This window comes from Piliocolobus tephrosceles, chromosome 10 (genome assembly GCF_002776525.5).
Source record: "Piliocolobus tephrosceles isolate RC106 chromosome 10, ASM277652v3, whole genome shotgun sequence".
NCBI lineage: Eukaryota > Metazoa > Chordata > Mammalia > Primates > Cercopithecidae > Piliocolobus > Piliocolobus tephrosceles.
The window spans coordinates 10,087,541-10,111,370 of record NC_045443.1 but is presented as its reverse complement, the minus strand read 5'-3'; the positions used below and the strand labels follow the sequence as shown (position 1 = coordinate 10,111,370).

Sequence of the window (23,830 nt, the reverse complement as noted above, 5' to 3'; positions counted from 1 at the left end):
TTTTGGTTTATAAGGCTTAGACACAGGAGAATGAGGGCTAGCAGCATGTACCTGGGATGAAAGTCGGGAGGCAATGTGACTAACAAAGCAGTAAACCTTAAGGGGCCATGACCTGCGGGCTGTCCTGAGCTGAGAAGGTCTCAGACAACTCAGCCTCATCCATCATGACCACGTGTCCCAGGTGCTGCCTGACCTGGGGAGATCAGAATGTCATCCTGGGAGACCTTTGCTAGGCTCTTCTGAAAAGGCTGTTTTTACCTGAACTGTGTACTTTACTTCTTTTCTTTTCTCTTTTTCTTCTTTTCCTTTTTTCTTTTTTTTTCAAGTGGGGAGGGAGGGAGTAACTAACAGCAGGTCCCTGGGTGGGTACTAACTCTGCACACGGAATGGACAGAGGAAACCAGAAGATCTGCCCCTGGAGATGCGGGCAACGCTGCCCCAGGCCTCCACCACGTGGCCATCCCCTTGGAGGCCATCTTTACTAATGTGGATAGCACTGTGGCTTCCCAGGCAATGGAGGCCACGGCTGTGGACCCAGGCCTGCCTTCTCAGGAAAGGCTCCTCAGAGAGCCGGTGGCCTGCAGAGAGGACCCATGCAACCTCAGAGACCCGGAGACCCAGCGAGCCGGCGACCCCACCCGTCAGAGCAGGGTTCTCGCCCTATGCACTTTCTTAAAGGAAACAAACCTGGATCGGGTGAAGTCTGTGGGCTTACAAGTTTCACTGCCAATCCAAACCGAGGGTCACAGCTCCTTGTTAAGTCAAATTAGCATTGCAAAGAAATAAATAAAGGTATTGGAAAAAGAGTTATTCAGTGATTATGGAGCCAAATTGTGAAAAAATAGTACTCACACAGTTCTTCACTTCTTCCATTACTTCAAGCAACATTTTGAGAAATTTTTTCTTCTTCTTAAGATTACCTTAATTAAAATATAAATAACATCCATCATTCAATTATATTTAATTTAATTTAATGTTAATTAAATTCCAAAATTGTATGACTTCATTGTCCATTTTATATCACTGTAAAATTTTCTTGTTTGTGTACTCTCCAGATTAGAACTTAAGGAAATTTCAGGTGTTTGGAACCACTAGCTTTTACTTCCTAATGTTACCAAGTTGGGAGCAATTCTTTCAAGGAGCCCTTTCTGTTGCAATATAGGGGCGTCCCATTGTGGGAGATGGCTCTGACTCACCAGTTGCTGTTGCCTTACTTCTTTTCTATCACGGTGGCAAGTTTTCCTTAGTATCCTCTCTGTTCTCAACTCACACACTTCATCCTGGTCGCTCTCAGAAACCAAGGAATTCTTTTCCAACTCCTGATTACCTGGCTTTAAATTTGGTCCTTCAAACAAATCAACCCCGGTGGGGACAATGGCAGGCATCTGTTTTTCCTGACTCAGTATTAGTGATATTTGAGATTAGCACAGGCCCAGTGCCCCATGTATACAGGAATATACACATAAAAAAGGAGATATATGCCCAAAAAATTCAGTTGGTAGAGGCTAGGAACCAGAAATAGCAAGTACAGAAAATCAAGAATAAAACATGTTGTCACTCATATTTCATCTCTACCCCTTTTCTCCATCCCAATTGTTTTGTAAAATCCGTTTTAGAGAAAGACTAACCCGGTGAAGTGACCTGAGAAATACCTTTTTTTTCCTCCCATTTCTTTTTCACCATTTGCCAGCATTTCCAATAGCATTTTCATGACTTCTTCCATTTTATATTTTGTAAAAACGTTTTGAGAAATTCATCACAAATAGCAGGTTTACCTGATGCTATAGAAAAATTTGCTGAAAACTGGAACTTTTTAGGAAAGCATATTTCACCGAAAAGTATTCCTCTTATTTAACATGCAGTGCTACTCCTGCTTCCTGGATTAAAGTTATGGCACAGGGGGCCGACTGGGCGCCGTGGCTCACGCCTGTAATCCCAACACTTTGGGAGGCCGAGGTGGACGGATCACGAGGTCAGGGGATCTAGACCATCCTGGCGAGCACGGTGAAACCCCGTCTCTACGAAAATAAAAAAAAAATTAGCCGGGCGTGGTGGCGGCGCCTGTAGTCCCAGCTACTGGGGAGGCTGAGGCAGGAGAATGGCGTAAACCCGGGAGGCGGAGCTTGCAGTGAGCTGAGATCCGGCCACTGCACTTCAGCCCGGGCGACAGAGAGAGACTCCATCTCAAAAAAAAAAAAAAAAAAAAAAAAAAAATTACGGCTTTGAGAGGGAGGGAGAGATTGTCGCATATAAACTAAGAGAGAGAGAGAGAAAATGGCACAAAATGTTTGGGTCTCGGAGTGAAATAGAAGTAGAAAGCTCTCAAAATTAAAAAAGAGACAAGCTCATCCTTATCTTTCCCCTCCTTTTTCTTTAGATAATGATTTCCTGTTTTTTTCCAAGCAGGATAGAAGCATGTTGAGAAAGTTAAAACGGTAAATGTTAATGAAAGCAAATGGAACAGTGCTGAAAAAAGCATCTCTCTATGAGAAATGTACCTCCTGAAGGGCATATTCAAAGGAAAATTCAATGAAATGTTTTTGGAAAATAAAAAAGTTATTATGAGATTTGAGCAAAATAGAGTAACCCTGCTTATTGGAAATGATCAGCGCTTAAAAGTGTATCTCTGTGTGCCTCTTTGTGTCTCTACGTTGCCTCCCAGAAGGTCAAGTTTTTACTTGATTAGATCTGGACTGAGACTAAAATATGTAGTTAATTCAATCACAATCTTTTTTTTTTTTTGAGATGGAGTCTCACTCTGTCGCCCAGGCTGGAGTGCAGGGGCCGGATCTCAGCTCACTGCAAGCTCCGCCTCCCGGGTTTACGCCATTCTCCTGCCTCAGCCTCCCCAGTAGCTGGGACTACAGGCGCCCGCCACCACGCCCGGCTAATTTTTTTTTTTATTTTAGTAGAGACGGGGTTTCACCGTGCTCGCCAGGATGGTCTAGATCTCCTGACCTCGTGATCCGCCCGTCTCGGCCTCCCAAAGTGTTGGGATTATAGACTTGAGCCACTGTGCCCGGCCAATCACAATCTTAATAGGTCTTTATTTTTGAAAAAATTTTAGCTTTTCCTTTAAAACTAGTCTAGATCTTTTCTAAGTCTTCAGAATCAAAATATGTGTTGGTAAAATTGAAACTATTAGTGAGAATATAATTGGTAAGAGAAATTATGGTAAGAATAATTTTCCAAGAATAAGAAGAAAACACAATGTAATTTTGTTTTGGGAATTCTTACTCATTTAGGCTGTATTTCTTTAATTTTCTGTTTAATTTAATTTTCTTATCTATGTTCAATTAAAAAAATAGGAGTTTGAAATGTGCTTCTCTTTATTTTTGGACTTTTGCACCAATATATGCTTTATTTCTATTCTAGTCTGAGGCAAATTTCTCCATTTGTTCAATTTCTTTTCCATAGTTAGCTTACTTTTTCCAAGTTTTTTCTCTATTACACCCAGAGGTAACCTTGAAAAGCTAAGTGTGACATCTTCATTTCTACAGGTGTGCCTTGTTGGGGAAATATAATGAAAGTAAAATCTCCCAACCCAGAAGTCCTCTCTATTAAGGTATTGGAGAAGGAAAGCACTTTAATTACAAAATAATCATTAAGCCAGAACGTGAGTGCATCACAGTCAGTCTGGTAAGAGTTTGCAAAGACAGAAAGGAACCTCTCAGCCTTTTGTATAGTTGAGCTGATGCAACCCATTACATACATGTTCTTAAGCACTAACTAGCCTTCAAGTAAGGGGACTTGACTGCACCATTTATCACACATAATTTGTCCTAGATTCACTTGGTCTTGGGAGTGACCTTGTGTGTTAGTTAACGGGATTTATTCTAAATAAAAAATAAACTCTTCTTATCTTCATGATAAGAGGTAGTTTAACTTGGAGCAAGGTGCCCATCGAAGCTGGCCTCCTACCCTCCTGCAGAAATTGCAGATAGGGATGCTATCTCCTTTGATGTTGATGTTTCAAAGAAATGACTCCCACATTCTTCATAATGCTGATGAATCCTACCCAGCATTCAGAAAGGTTTGGTTACACTGCAAAGAGGAGAAAAGACTTAAAGTAACAAGTTTTCTAAGGAAACTAAAGAAAGGGAGGGAGGATTGGTCTCTTCCTTTATTTTCCACAGAGAGAATTAAAACTATTTAAAGTATTTATTTGTCCTTACACCCTGCAATAAAGGATGCTTTTCTGTTTAACTGACAAATGGAGATTGCCAATGGTATAGCTGTCAACAGCTATACCAGACAGGATGAAATAGCACATCAATGCTTGGAAATATATTCAATCATATAATTAATCATATCATTATTTTTTGTGGTAAATTTTTCTGTAACATGGTTTTACTCTTTGGAATCACCCCTTCTTTTATTTTATTGAAAAATCATGGAAAGGTCAGTGGTGATGCCAATGAGGATTAAGGAAAAAAATACATTAAAAAGCTGACCAAAGAATAAATGTTTGGGAGGGCACAATTTTTAGAAATTGAATTTGGGAGCTATAGGCACTCTTCATAACAACAACAACAAAAATTGTTTAAGATTTATTTATTTATTTAATGAGCATTCCTCTATGGTATGCATGCCCACTACACAACGACCGACATATCTACCCGCCTCTTACACAGAACAAGTTAAGGCTGTGTACTCAGGACCTTTGTAGTAGCTACTTGTCATGGGATGACAGGCACATGGATCAGACTTAAAACTAGTCGTCATTCTGGGCACAAGGTTAGCCAAGCCCAAATAAGCCCAAAGTAGCCACATCTGATTCATAGATCAATGAGAGGGAGAAATAAATATTTCTTGTTGGAAGCCACTGAGTTTGGGGTTGGGTTTTTAAATCGCCATTATTGCAGCAATAATGAAGATACCCTTAATATCTTTTTAAATATACTTTACTTTTTCAGAGTAGTTTTAGTTTCATAGAAAAATTGAGCAGAAAGTGAGAGAGCTCTCATATCCACACTCTGCTCCCATATGGACAAGGTTCCCCCACTATCAATATTCTGCACCAGAGTGATCCATTTGTTGACAATCGATGAAGTTACTTAATACATCATTATCACTGAAGACCATAGTTCACATTAGAGTTCACTCTTGGTGTTGTACATTCTATGAGTTTTGGCAAATGTATAATGATATGTATCCAATATACATTATATATAGTGCCATGCAGCATAGTTTCACCACCCTAAAAACTTCCCGTGTTTCACCTAATTATCTTTCCCTCCCTACAACCCCTGGCAACCATTGATCTTTTTATTGTCTCCATAGTTTTGCCTGTTCTAGATATTGTATGGTTTGGATACTTGAATACAGCCAGAACTGAAAGAAGTCACTGTGATTGAAGTGGGAAAGGGGAATAAAATAATATTTGATAGATAAGCAGGGGCATTTTCATTTAATACCTTGTACACTATGGTAAAACATTCATTGTTATCTGATGTACCATGGAAAGCTATAGAAGAAGAGATCTAAGCAAATGAAAAAAAATTTTTTTAAACCTCTCTTTTAGAACATAGATTTTAGAGGTATAAATGATAGGTATTACTGATTGATGTAAAGTCTGTGAGCCAGGGAGAAATAAGCAAAATACACAGGTCTTGCACCTGCACCATAGATCTGCGTGGATGTGAATAACATTACTGAGATGACTGGGTGACCAGGTATAAAGTGAGATTGATTGCGTTGGGGAGCAGTTAGGAATGACAAATGACATTTGAAATGTTTAAGTTCGTTATGTTTGAGATATTTATGAGATAGTGCATTCATTTTCTATTGCTGCAGTAACAAATTATCTCATACTTTGTGGCTCAAAACAACATAAATTTATTCTTTTATCTTAACAGTTACAAGTAAATGCTTTAGGTACGTGTATAAAAATAATTTTCTAAAATATATGTGTTTAATAATAACATACTAATGAATATTTGATCTTATAACTAAATCAAGTATATAATATTTTATAGCCAAGAAAACTTTACAAATATCTCTTCAGAAATGATACTCTAAGTGATTGGGTTAGGGAGGAGATGGGAGGTGTTTGTTTCATCCTAAGCTTATCTGGAGAAAGAAAATTCAGTTTTAAAATGGCAGTTAAAAATACATAGGTTATTTTTGAAAAAAAAAAACAAAAAACAAACAAACAAACAAAAAACCATGGATTCTGGTCAGGTTTTACTCAACAATAGTTGCCAAGGAAAATAAACATTTTTACGTTTAAATAACATGAAAGCTTACTTTTCCACACTTCCCAGAGAAATTATTCAGAAACATATACCAGAACTAAAGTATCAATATGTTAGAATACTCTTTATCTAACGAAGTGTTTTCTATAGTTATTCAGTGATTGATGGGATAGGCTTTCTCTGCTTGGGTTGCCATGAAAGCAGAATTTGAGGTAAGGGCTTGGATGCAGATAATTCATTTCACTGGGGATCCCAGGAAACACGAGTGAGACAGCAGGGAGACTGTGTCAAAAAAGGACAAAGGCTAATTTAAGGATTTGTTGTGGAGTCTGCTTCCTGAAAATCTGGGAGATGGATTTCAAGGGGACTTCATGAGAAGCATTTGGAATGCCTCCCACAGTACTTGACTAAGAGCAGAGGTGAGAGCATTTGTCTACTGGCCCTGGTCTCTGCTGGTTGAAGCTTTTGGGAAGTGCAGGCTTAAAGCTTCCAGGAACAAACTTGATAGATATCTCAGTTACAAAGTATCTTCTTTTCCATCTCATTTTCCTTATCCTAGAATGAGGAGGTTTCAAAGGACATCTGACCACATGGTGTGCTGTATTCTGCAAGTGCAAATTCATCTGAAAGACAGTAATTGTTATTGAAAGTTTTATAGCATTGTTCAAGAAGAAAGCATCTTTATTTCTTATCTGTTTAGAAATAAATTCCCCTAAATCTGTGCTATTATAACAGTTTCTTTGCTTAACAGCTTCCTAATATACTGTATTTTTATTCTTCTGATTTACATCACACTGCATGCATACCCATATGATCATTCTTAAGTGTTTCAGGTATGATGTTTTGTATATGATACATATTAAAACCTAACAGAGGTTAGGGCTTTCTCTTCTAGAATAAAGTGTCTATTTTACCACAAGAGCTGGAGGGACAGTGGAGACTTAGTTCAACCATACAGGTTTTGGTAAAGAAGTAAAGATGTGCTTACGAAATGTGTAGGTACTCAAAGTTTGTAAACCACTGTTGACTTACACTTAACACTTAATAGTTTGTATCACTATTGATTCACTCCCTTTTTTGGATGAAATATTTATCAAGAAAGCATGTATAAAACAGGTTTTTGTTTTCTCAAAAAGTCTGTGAGTCATTTATTGGCTGAGGTAATCTGACTCGAAAATAATTAACTTGCCATTTTAATTTTTTAATTGGTAAAGTTATTAGACCTATGTTTTAATGTGTTCATAGACATAATTTTTACCTAGCAAAAGCAGAGTGCTCAGATGAGCTTCAATTTCAAAACAGAAGACCTCATTTAGAGATTGCATTCTGCTACTTACTTGTTTGGTGTTATCAGTAAGAATTTACCTTTCCTGAGCCTTGGTTAAAACATTAATAACACCATAAGAACTTGGTTGAAAAGAAACAAAACAAAACAAAATCCAGACACCCAAAGTTACCTGACCAAGTAGCTCTGATTATAAATTTTTTATTTAAAAATTTCACTGTGCTAAGCAATATATGAATAGATAGGTGGTAGCTAACTAGATAAACAGATGCCCAGACTAGCCTGTTGAAGGATGAGAGTCAAGAATAAGCTGATTCAGCTGGCAGTCAGCCAGCCGACAATCAAGAGCCAGTACAATGCTAGACATATGAATAAGGCCTCCTAGAACATCCAGCTGGCCAACTCACCAGGTGAATTACAGGTGCAATTCAAAGAGGGAAGAGCTGACCCAGCCCAAACCAGTCACCGTGCACCAATCAGCTTGGCTGATCCATAGAATTGCAAGGAATAATAAATGGTTGTGACTTTAAAAACATGTTTTCTAAGAATATTTTTATGAACATATCTTTATCATCTCTAATAGTATATGTCTCTTTTTCTCTTCAAATAAACACATAATTTCTGTATCCTGTAATTCACACTAACGCATAAACTATGCCAACCTTCATAGCCATTAACTTCATTTTGCCTGAATCTATATTCAGCTAGATAGCCTACTTCACATTTATTTTCCAATAATTTAAGTGAACATCTTAGTGAGAAGACTGGTTAAGAAAAATCAGGCCAGTTTTGTCCATTTAGGTAGAAAAAAAACTCAAATTTTGCTCTTGAAATTCTGATGCTTTTTGTATTAGGCGGTATGAACAGTTACAAAACACCAAATAAGGGAAGAAGATTTCAAAAATAAGAACTGTAACAGCAGTAGGGAAAACGAAAATTGGTTTAACTATTTAGGTTGGTGCAAAAGCAATTGTGGTTTTCGCCTTGAACGTAATGGCCAGAACTGCAATTACTTAATGACAAAAACCGCAGTAACTAAACACAGTTCTTACCAGTTTCATAATAATCATAGAGCTGAACAGATGCTGGCTTGATGTTGGATACGAGTGCATCTTGTTTGATGGAGAATGAGAATTGAATTTCTTTTTGAGTAACCTGAGAATAAATCAATATTGTTATACATATTGAGATGTATTCCCTCAACTTCTCTCCATTTCAAATATTCAGAATTATTTTAGCAATACTGTTTCAATACTTATGCTCTTAGGAAAACTTTTTTAAACATAAAAAAACAAAGACAAAAGTAAAACCACATTGTGCCTCAAGCATATACGTCAACACACAAACCAAGTTATGACAGTAAACTCACATTCTCCAGATAGAAAAAGACATGGGTGGTTTTGATTTCTACTCGTTGTACTTTGCCATCTTCCTGAAGCTAAAAATAAGGAAGAAAAGTGTGCTGAAAATTCAGGGAACTAGAATTGCAAACTTCTAGTGATCCAAAGATAAAATATTTGATTTCAACTTGGAGGTTTTCCTGCATCTTTATAAATACTTGCCATGTTTCTATAAAGCTTCAACAACAAATATTTATCTTTGAGATTTATGCATTCAACATTTTTGAGACATCTATCTGTATATATTAGCTTCTAATTTTAAATAAATAGAATAATAGAATAAATATAATAATAACTAAACACTAACTCATTTACCTGTTTTTTAGTGATACACTGTTTTGAAAATATAAGAATATAAATTAATTTGAGAACCTCAATGTTCTACTTTAAGATACACGTAAGATTCAAATTTTACTCCTTAAGAATAGAAAATGTATTCCTTTTTAAAATAAACTTGTGGCCAATGTATAGTATAGCACAGGGCTCAACACATTGTAGGTATTCTGAAGTTATTTCAATTAACAACATTTAAATCTTTACCTTCTTAACTGATGATCTATCTGGTACAAATCCTGAAAGCATCTTCACATCAATGATTGCCATGTTGGAAGAGTTGCGCTTTCCATAATAACTTTTTTTTTAAAAAAAGTACAAAATTTAAAATTCAGATAAACTTTGATCATTATTTAGGAAAACAAAAATATTTAGGAAAGCAAAAAATAAAATGTATTTTCATGCAAAAAAAAAGTTTATTTTATCATCCCCTTTATAGAGTTTATTGTTCTGAGACTGGAATAATTTAATAATAAACTGAAGTTAGTGGTGCTCCGAAATGACACAACATGTGTCTTAATTCATTCCTAAGTGGACTCAGAGAATTGAACCGAGGTCTGATAACCTCGTTTTAGAATTTTATGTTTCAAAAGTAAGAGTTTGCAATGTGTTGATTTACAAACTAGAAACTAAGAAAATGTACCCCTTGAGGAGGAATTTATAGAACTTTTTTCCCTTACAACTTCCTCCTGGTCCATATTTTTTCGAAGTCAGATTTATTTTTGCACCTAGCATAATCTTATAAAATTTAGACAATTCAAACAAGATGAAATATATTTTCCAAGAGGATAAAGATAGGCTAGTCTTTCACATACAATAATTGGAATGTGGTTTCACTTGGAGGCAGAGAAAGACACTAGGCTACCTGAATTAGAGGTAGAGGGATATCTATGTTTACCAAAAAAAAAAAAAAAAAAAAAAGAGTTGTTACCTGGCTGAAACAACAAGGTCAAATTTTGCATCAAATAATCCTCTGCAGAAAGCATTGGCTGTATTCACAGAAAGGGAAAATCCAGATGACTTCTTAGGGAGCAGGATGTTATATCTCAAAGTTGACTTGGAGAAACATAGAATATGTTGTTGATTAACTGAAGGATTAATTTTAAATTTATTACCTCCACATTAACATTTCAACTTAAAGTTAATTTTTACCTCTCTGCTTCTTTTTTTCTATACAATTATATACAATATACTAGTAACACTAATTCTATACAATATACTAGTAACACTACTAACTTTAGCTAACATTTACTGAACATATACTCTGTACTTACTTTTAAATGCTTTTTTATATAATAATTCTTTTAATGTTTCCAACAATCCTTTGAGGTAGATGCTAGTTTTAACCTCCATTTTATAGATGAGGGAAATGGGGGACAGAAAGATGAGTAACTTGTCCAAACTCATACAGCTACTGAGTAGCAGAGTTAGACTATATCTATGCTGTGTTTTGGATAATAATTAAAACGATCTGATTTCAGCCTTAAGCAACTGATAAAATTACTATAATATCAGAACTTCAGGAATCAAGGTAAATACCAAGAATACAATGAATAAATTATAAGAGAAATTGTAGAATCTAAATCCAAGATAAAACGACTTGGTAAGAGGCTTGGTTAAAGACTTAACTTGACCTAATAATCCCACTTCAAGAAATATTTCCAGAAGATATACCTGTCCAAGTACAAAGTCGTATATGCACATTATTAATTTCAAAGTCATATGTAATGGTCAAAGAGGGGAACTACTGCCAACTGTCCAGAAACATTTGACATATTGAGTATACTCTGGTATATTGGACCATACAGCATGGCAATGCCAGCTAATAAAGGTAGAAGGTGTGATAGAATTAGAAAATCACCACTTTGTAGTTCTTAATGAAATGGTTGATCAGGTAAAGATCATCAATGCGTGTTAAGACTTTTAGGTAAAAATTGATGATGAACTCAACATCTTCACGATCCCAATGTAATATTTTAAATGTTAATTGTTGGTGCAAAGAAGAAAAAAGCAGCAACATTAGTGGGGAAGTATGGCTATCACCACCTTTAATCCAGTGATCAAACTTCACCTCACTAATAATGATGTGCCTCTGGATGTGATACAATATAAATATAGATCCAACTTTTAGTTACAGAAGGCACAGAATGAGACAACAAATTAAATGACAGCAGAAGAAAACAATCTGGTAAATTCAGAATTAGGGAAATTCTACACCACAACTGGCCTGATCTCTTCAACAAATTAATGTCACAAAAAATACAGAAAACTTGACAGATCTGTTAGGTTAAAAGAGACTTGAGAAGCATAACAAACAGCTGCAAAGTATGGTCTTTGATTGAATCCTGATTTGAAAAACAACCATAAAGTATATTTGGGGATAGAGGTTTGATAATTAAATTATATCATAATACAAACTATTGTTATTTATTTATTTATTTATTTATTGAAATGGAGTCTCACTCTGTTGCCCAGGTTGGAGTGCAGTGGCATGTTCTTGGCCCATTGCAACCTCTGTCTCTTGGGTTCAAGCAATTAATTCTCCTGCCTCAGCCTCCCGAGTAGCTGGGATTACAGGCACACACAACCACGCTCAGCTAATTTTTGTATTTTCAGTAGAGATAGGGGTTTCACCATGCTGTCCAGGCTGGTCTCAAACTCCTAACCTCAAGTGATCCGCCCGCCTCGGCCTCCCAAAGTGCTGGGATTACAGGTGTGAGCCACTGCACCTGGCCAAGCTATTGTTAGTGTGTGGTTGCTCTGATAATGACATTGCAGTTACGTAATTGCATGTCCTTATTTATTTTTTGGAGATCCATATATAACATATTTAGGAGTGGCATGATAACTCTAATTTACTTTAGAATTCAGCAAAACAATGTGAAGCAAAAATGACCAAATGTGAACAAATTATTAAATCTAGTTATTCGTTCGTTATACTATTCTCTCTAGTTTCACTTAGATTATAAGTTTTGATAAGTTGGGGGGTAAAAAAGCCCAAAATTACCTGAACATAAACACAGCCATTGCCATTCACTTCCACCATATACTTTCCCTTAGTTGTTGGCAATGGAATTTGTTGTAGCAACAAACGGTTCTTATCATTCACTTGGAAGGCTGTATTGAATCCTTGGTCAGAGAAAATCTGCACTGAATTTTGTCTATTCTTAGAGAAAGTGAGCCTCTGGAATAGCGTCAGAGCTTGGAGAGCCACAATGGTATCCTAAAAGAAGAATGGCAAATTGTATTAAAGCATACCATGGGATTTAGCAATCAGTCAAATACAACTGTGATTTATTTAAAAATAATTTAAAATGCGATTACATCTTTTTCCATGCATTTTACTTTGTTTTGTGAATTATACTGTCTTGGGTGCTGTATAATTTAAACAAATAAATGCGGTTTGTGGCAACATTTCTGTTCAAATCTTTAACACAAACATAACATTGTTTAATAGAATAAAAATGTAAGAAAATGCCAAGAAAATTTTGTTAAATGCCTATCAAATCAGGTTTTGTTTTACCAAACATCAAAGCATACCACGAGGCCAAAATGTCAATGGAAAAAACAAAAAGACTAAAAAGATGACAAAATATATATGACTTTATATTTCAATAACAGTAGCATTTCAAATCATTGGGACAATTAATTATTACATAAATGACATTGAGACAACTGGCTGGCCATTTAAAGTTAGGTCTCTGCTGTAACTCTATCAAAATACATCCTATAAAATTATATCCCATAAAATTATATCCTATAAAATCAAAATATATCCTATAAAATGAATCAGTAATAGAAATACGATGAATTAATTCATATTACAGAAAAGTCTGATAATATATTCATACATTTTTTGTGTTGAGTACTACTCTTAGTTTTAAAGTGAGAATCTTCAGTAGAATAATCACATTAAGTGAAAATGAAAAGAAAAGAATGTGTATTTTAAAGCATGATAAAAATTGGAAGAAAAACAGAAAGTTGACAAGGATGTTACATGCATTAGTAAGGTTAATATCTTTACTATATTCAGAAGTCTTACACATAATCAAGGAAAAGATTAATATCCCTATTAGGAAATGTACAAATGATATGACCAGGAAATTTATAATACATGAAATAAAAGAGAACTTTAAAAAAATGAAAGCATATTCTATCTAAGTAGAAACCAGGGAGATTTATTTTTATACAGAATGAATTACTAATTTTATTGTATCAGATCAAGAGAAATGATTTTGAAATTATAAATGAAAGGTACACACTGCTGATGATAATGCAAATTGAGAACACATTTTCTGAGAAAATCATAGCTAATTTTATATAGAACATTTAGGAGGTTAGTACTTAAGTTTTTATTTTAAAAATTAAAGTAAAGCATATTTGAGTAAGTATTTAGAGATTATTACTAGATAAAATGCTACATCTGTAAAAAACCTGAAAGACATCAAATTGAAAAATGATAGCAAGTTCAACAGTGACAACAATTACATTTAATTGCATAAATGTAATATATAAATTTAAAGACCAATACCACCAATGCAAAGCAAGTGCTCAATTTTCCTGTACATAGAAATTTTACAAAGATATAGAGTTACCTTTGTGGAGAAGAAACCTCCACGGGAATTTTGCTGCTTTGCCACCCAATGTACAATCTGAGATGCATAGGACAGTTCTTCTGAAGTCAGCCGTGGCTTGAAAAGAAGAGCCAATAGCCCATAACAGGTCATCTCTATATCTGCGGAGGAAGCCTGAGGGTAGTAGAAAGATGATGATCCTTCCATAGACAACCTCTCTTCCAGTTCCCAGAACACGGAGCCACCTGACCAAAAAGTGAAAGGAATTCAACAGTGTCTGTGTCAAAGCATGGCATATAACTGTGTGTGGTCAAATGCGTAGTGTTTGAGGGAGTGCAAACCTTACAACTGGCAATAAAGAAACATGAGGGGATGATAATTATCCCACTGCCAATCATTCTACTTATCCAGCATGTTACTCCAGGAAGGGTCAAAAACACTCACCTACTCTTTTTGCTTTTTTGTTCAGCTCATTGAAGAAGAATTCCCTTTTGTCTTCATAGCCTACTAAACTGTAAGTGTAGGCTAGGAGAGCCTGCTCATAAGTAGTCATAGCTCTTTCCCTAGATACAGTCTCTAAGCACTGGAGACCCTTTTGAATAGCCATATACTGCAAAGAATAAAAAAGAAAAAATCAAATGTGCACAAAAAACACATACAAAAACACAGATGTAGATATGATCATTGCTGGAAAAAAATTAGGAATGAATCTTGTTTGTGCTGAAATGTTCAAAGGGCAAATACAACATATTCATTTTAATTTCTACATAGTTCCATCTGCACAGTGTAATTTGACGATTCAGAAAGATATTGATTCAGTATTATTCAGCATATGTGGTAGCTACAAACATATAGTTCTACTTCCTATTACTATATTGTTGGCATAAAATGTTCTAAGTTCATAAGAAGCAAGTTAGTGGTATCACCAGTGGGCTACATACCAAGACTGGGTGGCCAGCTTCAAGCAGAGCACTAATAACATATGCAGTTAGAGAGATTTCATTATCTTCTTTTCCCTGAATGAAACATAGGGGTAACATGTCAGTCTCATGGAATTCAGAGGAAGGGTATTTCTAAATCTAATATATTTGAAAACTCAGTTTGGTTGGTTTTTTTTCCTATATTTTTGGGAGGTGAAGTTTTTCATGTCCTCAAAAGATACTGTTTATAAAAAGTAGGAAATAGAGAACAAAAACCTGAAAATTTTATACAAATAGGAACATCACTTGTCAAAATAACTTACGGGCCTCAGAAGGCATTTAGAATCAAAGGAGGGAGAGAATGTTCTGCAAAGTTCTAATTTAATTCTCACCCTCATATATAAAAAGTATCATGAAAAGAATGCATGCTATGATATTACTATGATTAAAAGAGTATAGTATAAAATAGAAATATTTTATAGTAGTATAATCAGTAGATCAATCAATAGAGCAGAAAGAAATCATATCAAGTATAGAAAACAATGTAACAAAGTTAGCCTCAAAAATCAGTAGAAACAGAAAGCATTAATTAACAAGATGTGTCATGATAAGTGGTGAACTATTTGGAATACAGAAGTAAATTATATATAAATTATACAATATAATGAATAAATTCTAGTAGGTCAATAATATTAGTTATAAAGAAAATCAAACTAGCTCCAAAAGATTAAAAGGCAGTTACAAAGATGAAAAATTAAACTAAAAATAATCATATGAAAAATATTTGACTTTTGAACCAATTGACCTATAAACAAAAATAGACATTAAGCACGATCTTTTTTCTTTTATATTTTCAAAGATTTTTGTTTTCATACCTATATTACTCAGAGTTAGCAGTAGTGCTATGAGTTAGATACTCTATATGTAAAAATAATCAAAATTGGCACAATTTTACTAAAAATCAATCTGGTAATGTTTTATCAGAACCTTAAAAAATTACACTTTTAGATAGCTATCCTAATTCAATAATGAACTAGGGGCCTATTTACAGATAAGAATGTTAACAAAACATTATTTTGAGTTTATTAAGCATTACCAAAACCTCAAGAAAGATTTTGGTTTATTCATATGATGATGTATAGAGAGCTATTAATTTGATGTTTTTAAGTTATTCTAATGACATGGCAGAGTTATTATAAATAATGTTAGGTTTCAAAAAGGGAAGACTAAAAACTCATGCAGGATAATCTCAATTATGTTTATAAAGCATAAGTAAAAAGACTGAAGGAAAATATTGCCAAAACATTAATGGTGATTATTTCTGAGTTGTTGACATATGAATAATGTTTTGGTTAATATCTTATATGAAATCTCCAAGCTACTTTCAATAAATAAATACTACTATGATAATTATGAAAAAAATATGTTTTAAAACACTTAGAAATAAAAGGCATATTCATTATGAACACTTATCTCAGAGATATTAGCAAGTAAGAGCAAAACAAATTGAATTCTAATAATAAAACAATATTGATAAAGAATTTCTTAAATGATAAAGCACTAAGCTATTAAGAATTATCCAGGTTCTGTTACTTCTTTGTTTACATTTTTACTAATAATCCTGCTCCTGCACCCTGCCCCCAGGCACCACAGTTACTGTTAGAATCTTCTAGAGTTTTTAACCTGACTGAAGGAAAGAAAATGTTCCATTTGCTATAAAGAAACATTTTATTGGTTTTCAAGATAATTAGTTTATGCTAGTAGAAATTCCAGTTCAACAATTTTTACCAATTTCTTCAGGGTACTTTGGGATTCACTAAACAATTATAATGAAAGAATAGAAAACGGTAAGGTAGAATCTCATCAGTACCTTCAAAGCATTGTTGAAGACTTTGCCAAAATTTAGGAAGCAGCCATCTGGTTTCTGAATATTTAAGAGCCAAATAAGCGTTTGGGATTGAACTTTGTCATCGATATAAATGTAACGTTTAGCCTGTGCAAATGACTTGTAAACAAATGCAGTGAGCCTGGAAAAAATGATATACAGTGCATATTATAACAACCATTGAGAGGCAGGTGAATTCTCATTAAAATATGTGACTTGCTTCTGGCCAGGCATGGTGGCTCACGCTTGTAATCCCAGCACTTTGGGAGGCCGAGGTGGGTGGATCACAGGGTCAGGAGTTTGAGACCAGGTTGGCCAATACGGTGAAACCCCCTCTCCACTAAAAGTATGAAAATTAGCCGGGTGTGGTCGTGGGCACCTGTAGTCTCAGTTACTTGGGAGGCTGAGGCAGGAGAGTCGCTTGAACCCAGGAGGCAGAGGTTGCAGTGAGCTGAGATCACACCCCTGCATTCCAGCCTGGGCAACAGAGCAAGACTCCATCTCAAAAAAAAAAAAAAAGAAAGAAAGAAAGAAAGAAAAAAAGTGTAACTTGCTTCAATTATATTTTTTAGTTTCACATCCTGAAAATTTCTTTCTCAAATTCTAGCAAACGTGTCCACTCACCCATCCCTTTGTTTTAAGGGATGATTTAAGTTATTCTAATGACATGGCAAAGTTATTACAAATAATGTTAGGTTTCAAGAAAGGAAGACTAACCTCTCATACAGGATAATCTCAATTATGTTTATAAAGCATAGGAGAAAAAGACTGAAGGAAAATATTGCCAAAACATTAATGGAGATTATTTATGAGTTGTTCAGATAAGAATAATATTTTTGTTAATTTGCATATTACTGATTTGCTTAATTTGCATATTACTGATTTGGTAATAATTTATATGTTGCTGGTTAATAACTTAAATCAAGTCTCCATCCATTTGACTTAAATCCTTTCTCTTCCTCCTTCTCTGAATTCATCATTCATGCCCTCAATGAAGAGTCACTTTCTCTATAACATCTTCCCAGATTCTTTCATCTCTACCTGAAGCAAAACTAGAATTCCTGCACTTGTCCCCTCTTAACACCTAAGAGCTTATTGGGAAATTATAGCATGTTGTAACTAGAAAAATATCTTAAGAGGCCAAGATGAGGCATGTGTGCCTTATTATCATTTCATGATAACCTGAGGTCTACAGGGTTTAAATGGCTCATCCAAAACGAGCTGTAGTTTATACTTAGTTAACTTCTCCCTTGTAGACTGGCATTCCTAACAGGTAAACACGGTTGGATTTATCCATGTGTGTAATATGCATTGCATTTAGTCCAAACGCGTCATCACATAATTGCTGGAAAAGTTGCCATGCCTATATACTTCCGTAGAATCATGTGCATATTTTTATTACAGCTTTTATCACGTTGTGTTTTAATGTTTTTTCTTTTTTTTTTTCTTACTTGCCTTTCCCCACTATACTCCACACTTCTCAGAGTCAAGGGTCATGTACTATCAAGAGGCAAAATAATGTAGTGAGTGAAGGTTCACATTCTGGAACAGACATTCAAGTTCTGCCACAATATTGGCAATGTGAACTTGCACAAATTATTTAACCTCTCGGTGGGTTGTGGGCAGAAGTGTGTTGCCTCCTCATTCAAATTCAAATATTGAACTCCTACACCTCAGTACCAGAGAATTTGACTTGTTTTTAAAGATAGGGTCTTCAAAGAGGTAAGTTACAAGACGTCATTTGAGTAGACTCTATTCCAATATGACAATATGACTGGTGTCCTCACAAGAAGAGGAAATTTGGACACAGATATGCACCGAGATAAGACCATGAGGAGACAGGGAGAAGACAGTCATGTCCAAGCCCAGAAGACAGGCTCAAAAAAATGTCAGCATTATTAACACCTGAGTCATGGACTTCTAGCTTCCAGAATCATAAGAAGACAAATTTCTGTTGTTTATGCCATCTAGTCTGTGGTACTTGTTTATGGTACCTAGCAAACTAATATATTGTGTTTCTGTTTCTTTATATGTAAAATGGGTGTCATGATGCTATCTGCCTCACTGGGTAATTATGGAGATTTACTACCCTCAATTAGAAAAGAAACAATAATGATTATTATAGCGAGCATCTGTCTTTTTGTACCTCAAGGATGTATTACTGTTCCCAGGACATAGCAGCTAGGGGTGAATATGTATTTGTAAATAAAAGTTAATAATATAGGGAATAAATTTTAAAATTTAACTTGCATCTCATTACTCATCCTGTCTTTTAGGCTTACAGTAATAATGCAATCTTTGCTTAAATTATTTTGGTTTTAGTGCTTATTTCCCCATTTGTCACAACCAGGATTCTGCTCCAATATAGGTTTTTAAAGTCTCATTAAGAGGATTCATAGTTACACAGCACAACTTCTGAGTGGCACTATCAGTTATCATAAACAATCTTGAGACTATCTTTAGGTTAGGCTGGGATATTATTGTTTCAATGGAATAATTTGCTTCTCTAATAAATGTAGTTTCATACCTTTTATCCTGCTCTATTGAGTTACTTTGTCTAATAATTTGCTTATGTATCATGTATAATTTCTTTGTAAGTAAAAGATAGAAATACCATAAGTCTTTAACCCAAGAGCCCAGGAATCCTATTAAAAGAATGTGTATATGTGTGTGGAAGTTTGTATATTTATAGTTTGTGGGGGAAGATCCATAGCTTTTATAAAATTCTCAAAAATCACTTGAAAAAAAATAAGTAGATTAGAAGTAATTAGAAACATCTAGTTAAACTGATGTAAATAACAAAACTTCAAACCATGTGTGTCCATGTTCATCTTTATGTCCAAAGGTACTATATGATCCATCGAAGTGTTTATAAGACAGCTGTCTCTGATAACCTAAAACAAGAAGAGATATTATTTTTCAAATTACAATGGATGATCCAGAAGAAAAGTTGGATAAGTTGAGTATTTGTGTTAGTTATAAGTGGATGTATACATACAGACAAATACATTCACGTACTTAACAAGCAAAACAGCCGGGATTCAGGGATTTAACTGAGAGACGCAAAATAAGGCTTCCAAATGCTTTACCTGTGGTCAGGTATCCAATAGCCTTGGATTTGATCTCTTCGGTCAGTTGTTGAGTCTGACTCAGATAGTCCAAGATGTAAATATTGGGAGTGAACAGGGCCATATTCTGCTCTCCACAACCAAAAGGCAGGTGAAGAAGATTCTGTAGGTTCTGCATGGCAGAACCAAGAATGTCTCCTGAAAAATCAATCAAGTCAATATGAAGGACTTTATAAAAATTGATAAGATAAAGAATACTAGTTTGTATTCCCCATCTCTATGTCATAGATACTGGAAATAATTATTTTAACTATTATCTGGATCTTATTTTCTCTTCTATTTGTTGGACCCACACTATAGAATTAGCAAGACAACTCAGGGCCTTGTTTTCAGAACCGTGGTGGAGATACGTTATCCAAAGCAGCACAGCCAAGAGCAGAAGAACCCAAACGTTTGTGGGAATCGAAATTTCTGGAGAGCTCCCAGGGTGAAGTAGAAAACTCCAGGTCAATCATCATTTCAAAAACAACAGGATTTGGGTCCAAAATAAACCTTTGTAAAATGCTTGCCATTTATCAGATGCTGTTCTGAACACTCTGCTCATACTAATTCATTCGATGCTTATAATAATAACACAACTAGGTATTATTTTTTTCATTTATAATGAAATTGAGGCACAGAGAGGCTGAAAATTTTCCCAGCATCATCCGGAAAAGACACAGCGGAGTCAGGAATTCAGCACACAAAATAGTGCTTCAGAGTGCCTGGACTTGGACACTTCCCTACACACTTTCTACCAATATCTAATGGTTGTGTAGCATTTACTACGTGTCTGGAGATGTCTAAGCATCTTAACTCATTTAATTTTTATAACAATCCTATGAAATAAGTAATACTATCATCTTTACTTAAGGTATGAAGAAATGAGACACAGAGGGGTTCAGTAATTTTCCCAAAGTGACACAGCAAGTGGTGAAAATGGGATTCAAACCCAAGGCAGCCTTCTGGGAAAGTCAGTTCTCTTATCCACTATGCTTTGCCACTGTAAAGAACTTCTGCAGTCCGAAGACTGAAATCATATCAGGTATCTTTTTGAATCACAAGGGTATGAAACTAGAAATAAATAACAGGACAAAAATTCACAAATATGTAGAGATTGAACACATGCCTGAATACCCACTGGGTCAAGGAAGAAATCAAAAGGGAAATAAAAAAATACCTTGAGACAAAAGAAAATGGAAACACAACATACTAAATCTTATGGGATACAGCAGAAGCTGTTTGGAGAGGTAAATGTATATTGATAAACTGCTATATCAGAAAAGAAGAAAGATCTCAAATAAATAATCTAATGTTACACTTTAAGGAACTAGAAAAAGAACAAACTAAGCCCAAAGGTAGCAAAAGAAAGGGAATAACAAAGATTAGAACAGGAATAAATGAAGTAGAGACTAGAAAAACAATCAATGAAACTAGTTTGTTGAAAACACAAATGAAATCGACAAACCATTACCTAAGATCAGATAAAAAGAGTGAAGACTCAAATAAACAGGACCATAAATGAAGGATGAGATATTAGAACTTATACCACAGGGATACAAAGGATCATATAAAACTGCTATGAAGCATTATATGCCAGTAAACTGATAATCTAGAAATAAATACATTCATGCACACACATAATCTGCTAAGACCGAATCATAAATAAACAGAAAGTCTGAGAAGACTAATAGTGAGTAAGGAGATTTAATCAATGTCACAGGTCTCCCATCAAATAAAAGTCCCAGACTGGATGACTTCCCTGGTGAATTCTCCCAAATATTTAAAGAACTAACATCAGTTCTTACCAGACTCTTCCAAAAAATCAAAGTGGAAGTAATACTTCCAAATTCATTTTACAAGTCTAGTATTACCCTGATACCAAAGCCAGACAAGGACATTACAAGAAAAGAAAACTACAGACCAAGATCCCTGATGAATATAAACCCCAAAAATCCTCAACAAAATACTAACTAGCTAATTGAATTCAATGGCTCACCAAATAGATGGAAACTGAGCCATGCTATTAAGATAGCCTAAAAATAGGAAGGGTTTAGAATGATGGTGCTGGATATAATGGTGTAGCCTCTGTGACTTATATTTGTTGGATATCACTTTGGTAATGAGATTTATTTGCTCAAAGCCAAAAGCTCAAGTAAGTGCAGGTCTTCTTTGGTTTTGATACTGGAAGATGTTCTGGATATAAGATGAGTGTTCTTTCCCTCCCTGTTAGTATTTTTCTGGTCTATACTTCTTTTACTGCAACAATGCAAGATATAACCATAATGCCACAAGGAGTGCAGAATTCCTTCCACTGTACAGTATTCTTTAGATGTCCCTCTTAAGTCTTTAATCTGGGCTGTATATAGGAGATGACTGGAAGGTAGGGGCTAAACAGTCCAGAATTGTTTTTAAAAAAGATAGAAATAAATCATGGAGGTAACTATCTTTGAAATCTGGAATGAGCAAGAAAGCAATTTGCCCTTTGTAACACGGGAACAATGACAGGAATATATTCTATTTAATTTTGGCATACATTTTATGTTTCTATATCTAAACACGTCTTACAATTGTTCTTATTACCCTTAAGCTTTTCCAGTTGTTGGCACGTTACTGGGGTTCTAGGTTTATAGGGCCTGCTAGTTACGAGTAGGATGCTTTGCCCAGCTTTGGTCATTGTCCCACAGGGACCACTGCCTTTGTGTGGAATGCTGTTCGCTCCTACCTGAGTGTTGTAATTTCAGGGCAAAAGAAGTGAAATATCGATGTTAACCAGTTCAGCATGCTGTACTCTAAAAATCACTGGTTTGTGAGAAAACATAAAAGTTTTTCCTTACTGAGGTAGCCTTAAATGAGACAGGAGCCAGAAATGCTAATGTAAATTTGTATGTGTCAGATCAAATGACCTTTAAGAAAGGAAAGTGAGTGTGCCATATATACCAACTTAGTTATATATACCAACCTCAATTATAAAATTCTTAGGCTAGAAATGCAGTCTAAAACAGATGACAAAATAGAACCATGGCACAAATACGTATAATTTTTCTCTTCTTTCCAAGCCTATGTATTATACTGCTTTGCAGACTTACCAAGGACAGACCAATAAGCTCTAGGTGAATCTTTTACAAGATTATCTGGTAAAGTTAGCACTACTGGTTGAGATACTGTGGATCCTAGGAAATAGTAAAGTGAAATTATTAATTCAGATCTCTCATTTATTTTAAAAATCATGATTTTGACTTTGAATATAAGTTATCTTCTTGATTGTTAAATCACTTAATGTCTACTTATTGACTATTCCCAACTCTAAAATAATCAGAAAAAAGGTCAAAGAGATTCCTATAATTATAACTAACCATATTCACATAAACTCTTCACCATCAGTTACAATTTAACATATAATGAAACCTTAACTTTGGTGAGTACATTCCAATTTACTTTTGCACCTATTATTTAATTGGATTTTCAGAAAACAACTTATAGGATGAATAGACTAGATGTTTTTCCTGCCTTGGTATAGAAGAGTATGCTTAGGCCAAAAGAAAATAAATTTGGAACATCACCTAATTGTAAGTGATAAAACACTGAATCTGAACCCACGCTTTTTGAATTGGGTTGAACATAATATTCATACTGGTATTAAAATACTCCACTACCTGTGTATGCTCCTTAAGGTGACAAAATATTGGAATATAAAATGAGATCTCTGGCTACTATTAACTCCAGGGGCCTCTAATATTTCTAACATTCAAACAAACAAATAAATGGTGGCAAAAGCAAAATAAATTAGATAATAGAAAGAAATCCAGTTGCAGTCTGGTACTATTTATAGGGCAATTAATTGTTACAGTGTTGGAAACAAATATTTTTAGGCAATAGATGTGAGACAAAGGCCCAGATAGGTAATGGACTTCAGAAGATATGGTAATCAGAAAAAAAGACTTGTCAGAATTTGGTTCAGAGGTGGGAGGATAAAATATATGACATACATTAGGTAGAGAAAATTCTTCTCTGGTTGGGTGCTTTTGACAGAACTTTTAGAGTCATAGTTACTATTTTTAATGACAAAATTAAGGCTTGGATGGGTAGAAATTAAATGGTAGACAGAAGGGTTAAAGTCACGGATACT

General features: G+C 34.9%; 1 protein-coding gene across 1 annotated transcript in view; it reads right to left on the bottom strand.

The window, feature by feature from the left end:
• Positions 1 to 6,173: 6,173 nt before the first annotated feature.
• LOC111526591 (ovostatin-like) overlaps positions 6,174 to 23,830 on the bottom strand; it is a 113,825-nt gene continuing 96,168 nt past the window's right edge. The window contains exons 24-36 of the mRNA XM_023192341.2: positions 22,791 to 22,874; positions 19,684 to 19,860; positions 19,407 to 19,488; positions 16,580 to 16,736; positions 14,731 to 14,805; positions 14,234 to 14,399; positions 13,811 to 14,034; positions 12,223 to 12,438; positions 10,147 to 10,271; positions 9,423 to 9,513; positions 8,852 to 8,920; positions 8,535 to 8,637; positions 6,174 to 6,820 (exon numbers count right to left, since the gene is read on the bottom strand). Coding sequence (XP_023048109.1) covers positions 6,753 to 6,820; positions 8,535 to 8,637; positions 8,852 to 8,920; positions 9,423 to 9,513; positions 10,147 to 10,271; positions 12,223 to 12,438; positions 13,811 to 14,034; positions 14,234 to 14,399; positions 14,731 to 14,805; positions 16,580 to 16,736; positions 19,407 to 19,488; positions 19,684 to 19,860; positions 22,791 to 22,874 — 1,637 coding nt within the window. The 3' untranslated portion in view covers positions 6,174 to 6,752. The remainder of the gene's footprint in view (positions 6,821 to 8,534; positions 8,638 to 8,851; positions 8,921 to 9,422; positions 9,514 to 10,146; positions 10,272 to 12,222; positions 12,439 to 13,810; positions 14,035 to 14,233; positions 14,400 to 14,730; positions 14,806 to 16,579; positions 16,737 to 19,406; positions 19,489 to 19,683; positions 19,861 to 22,790; positions 22,875 to 23,830) is intronic.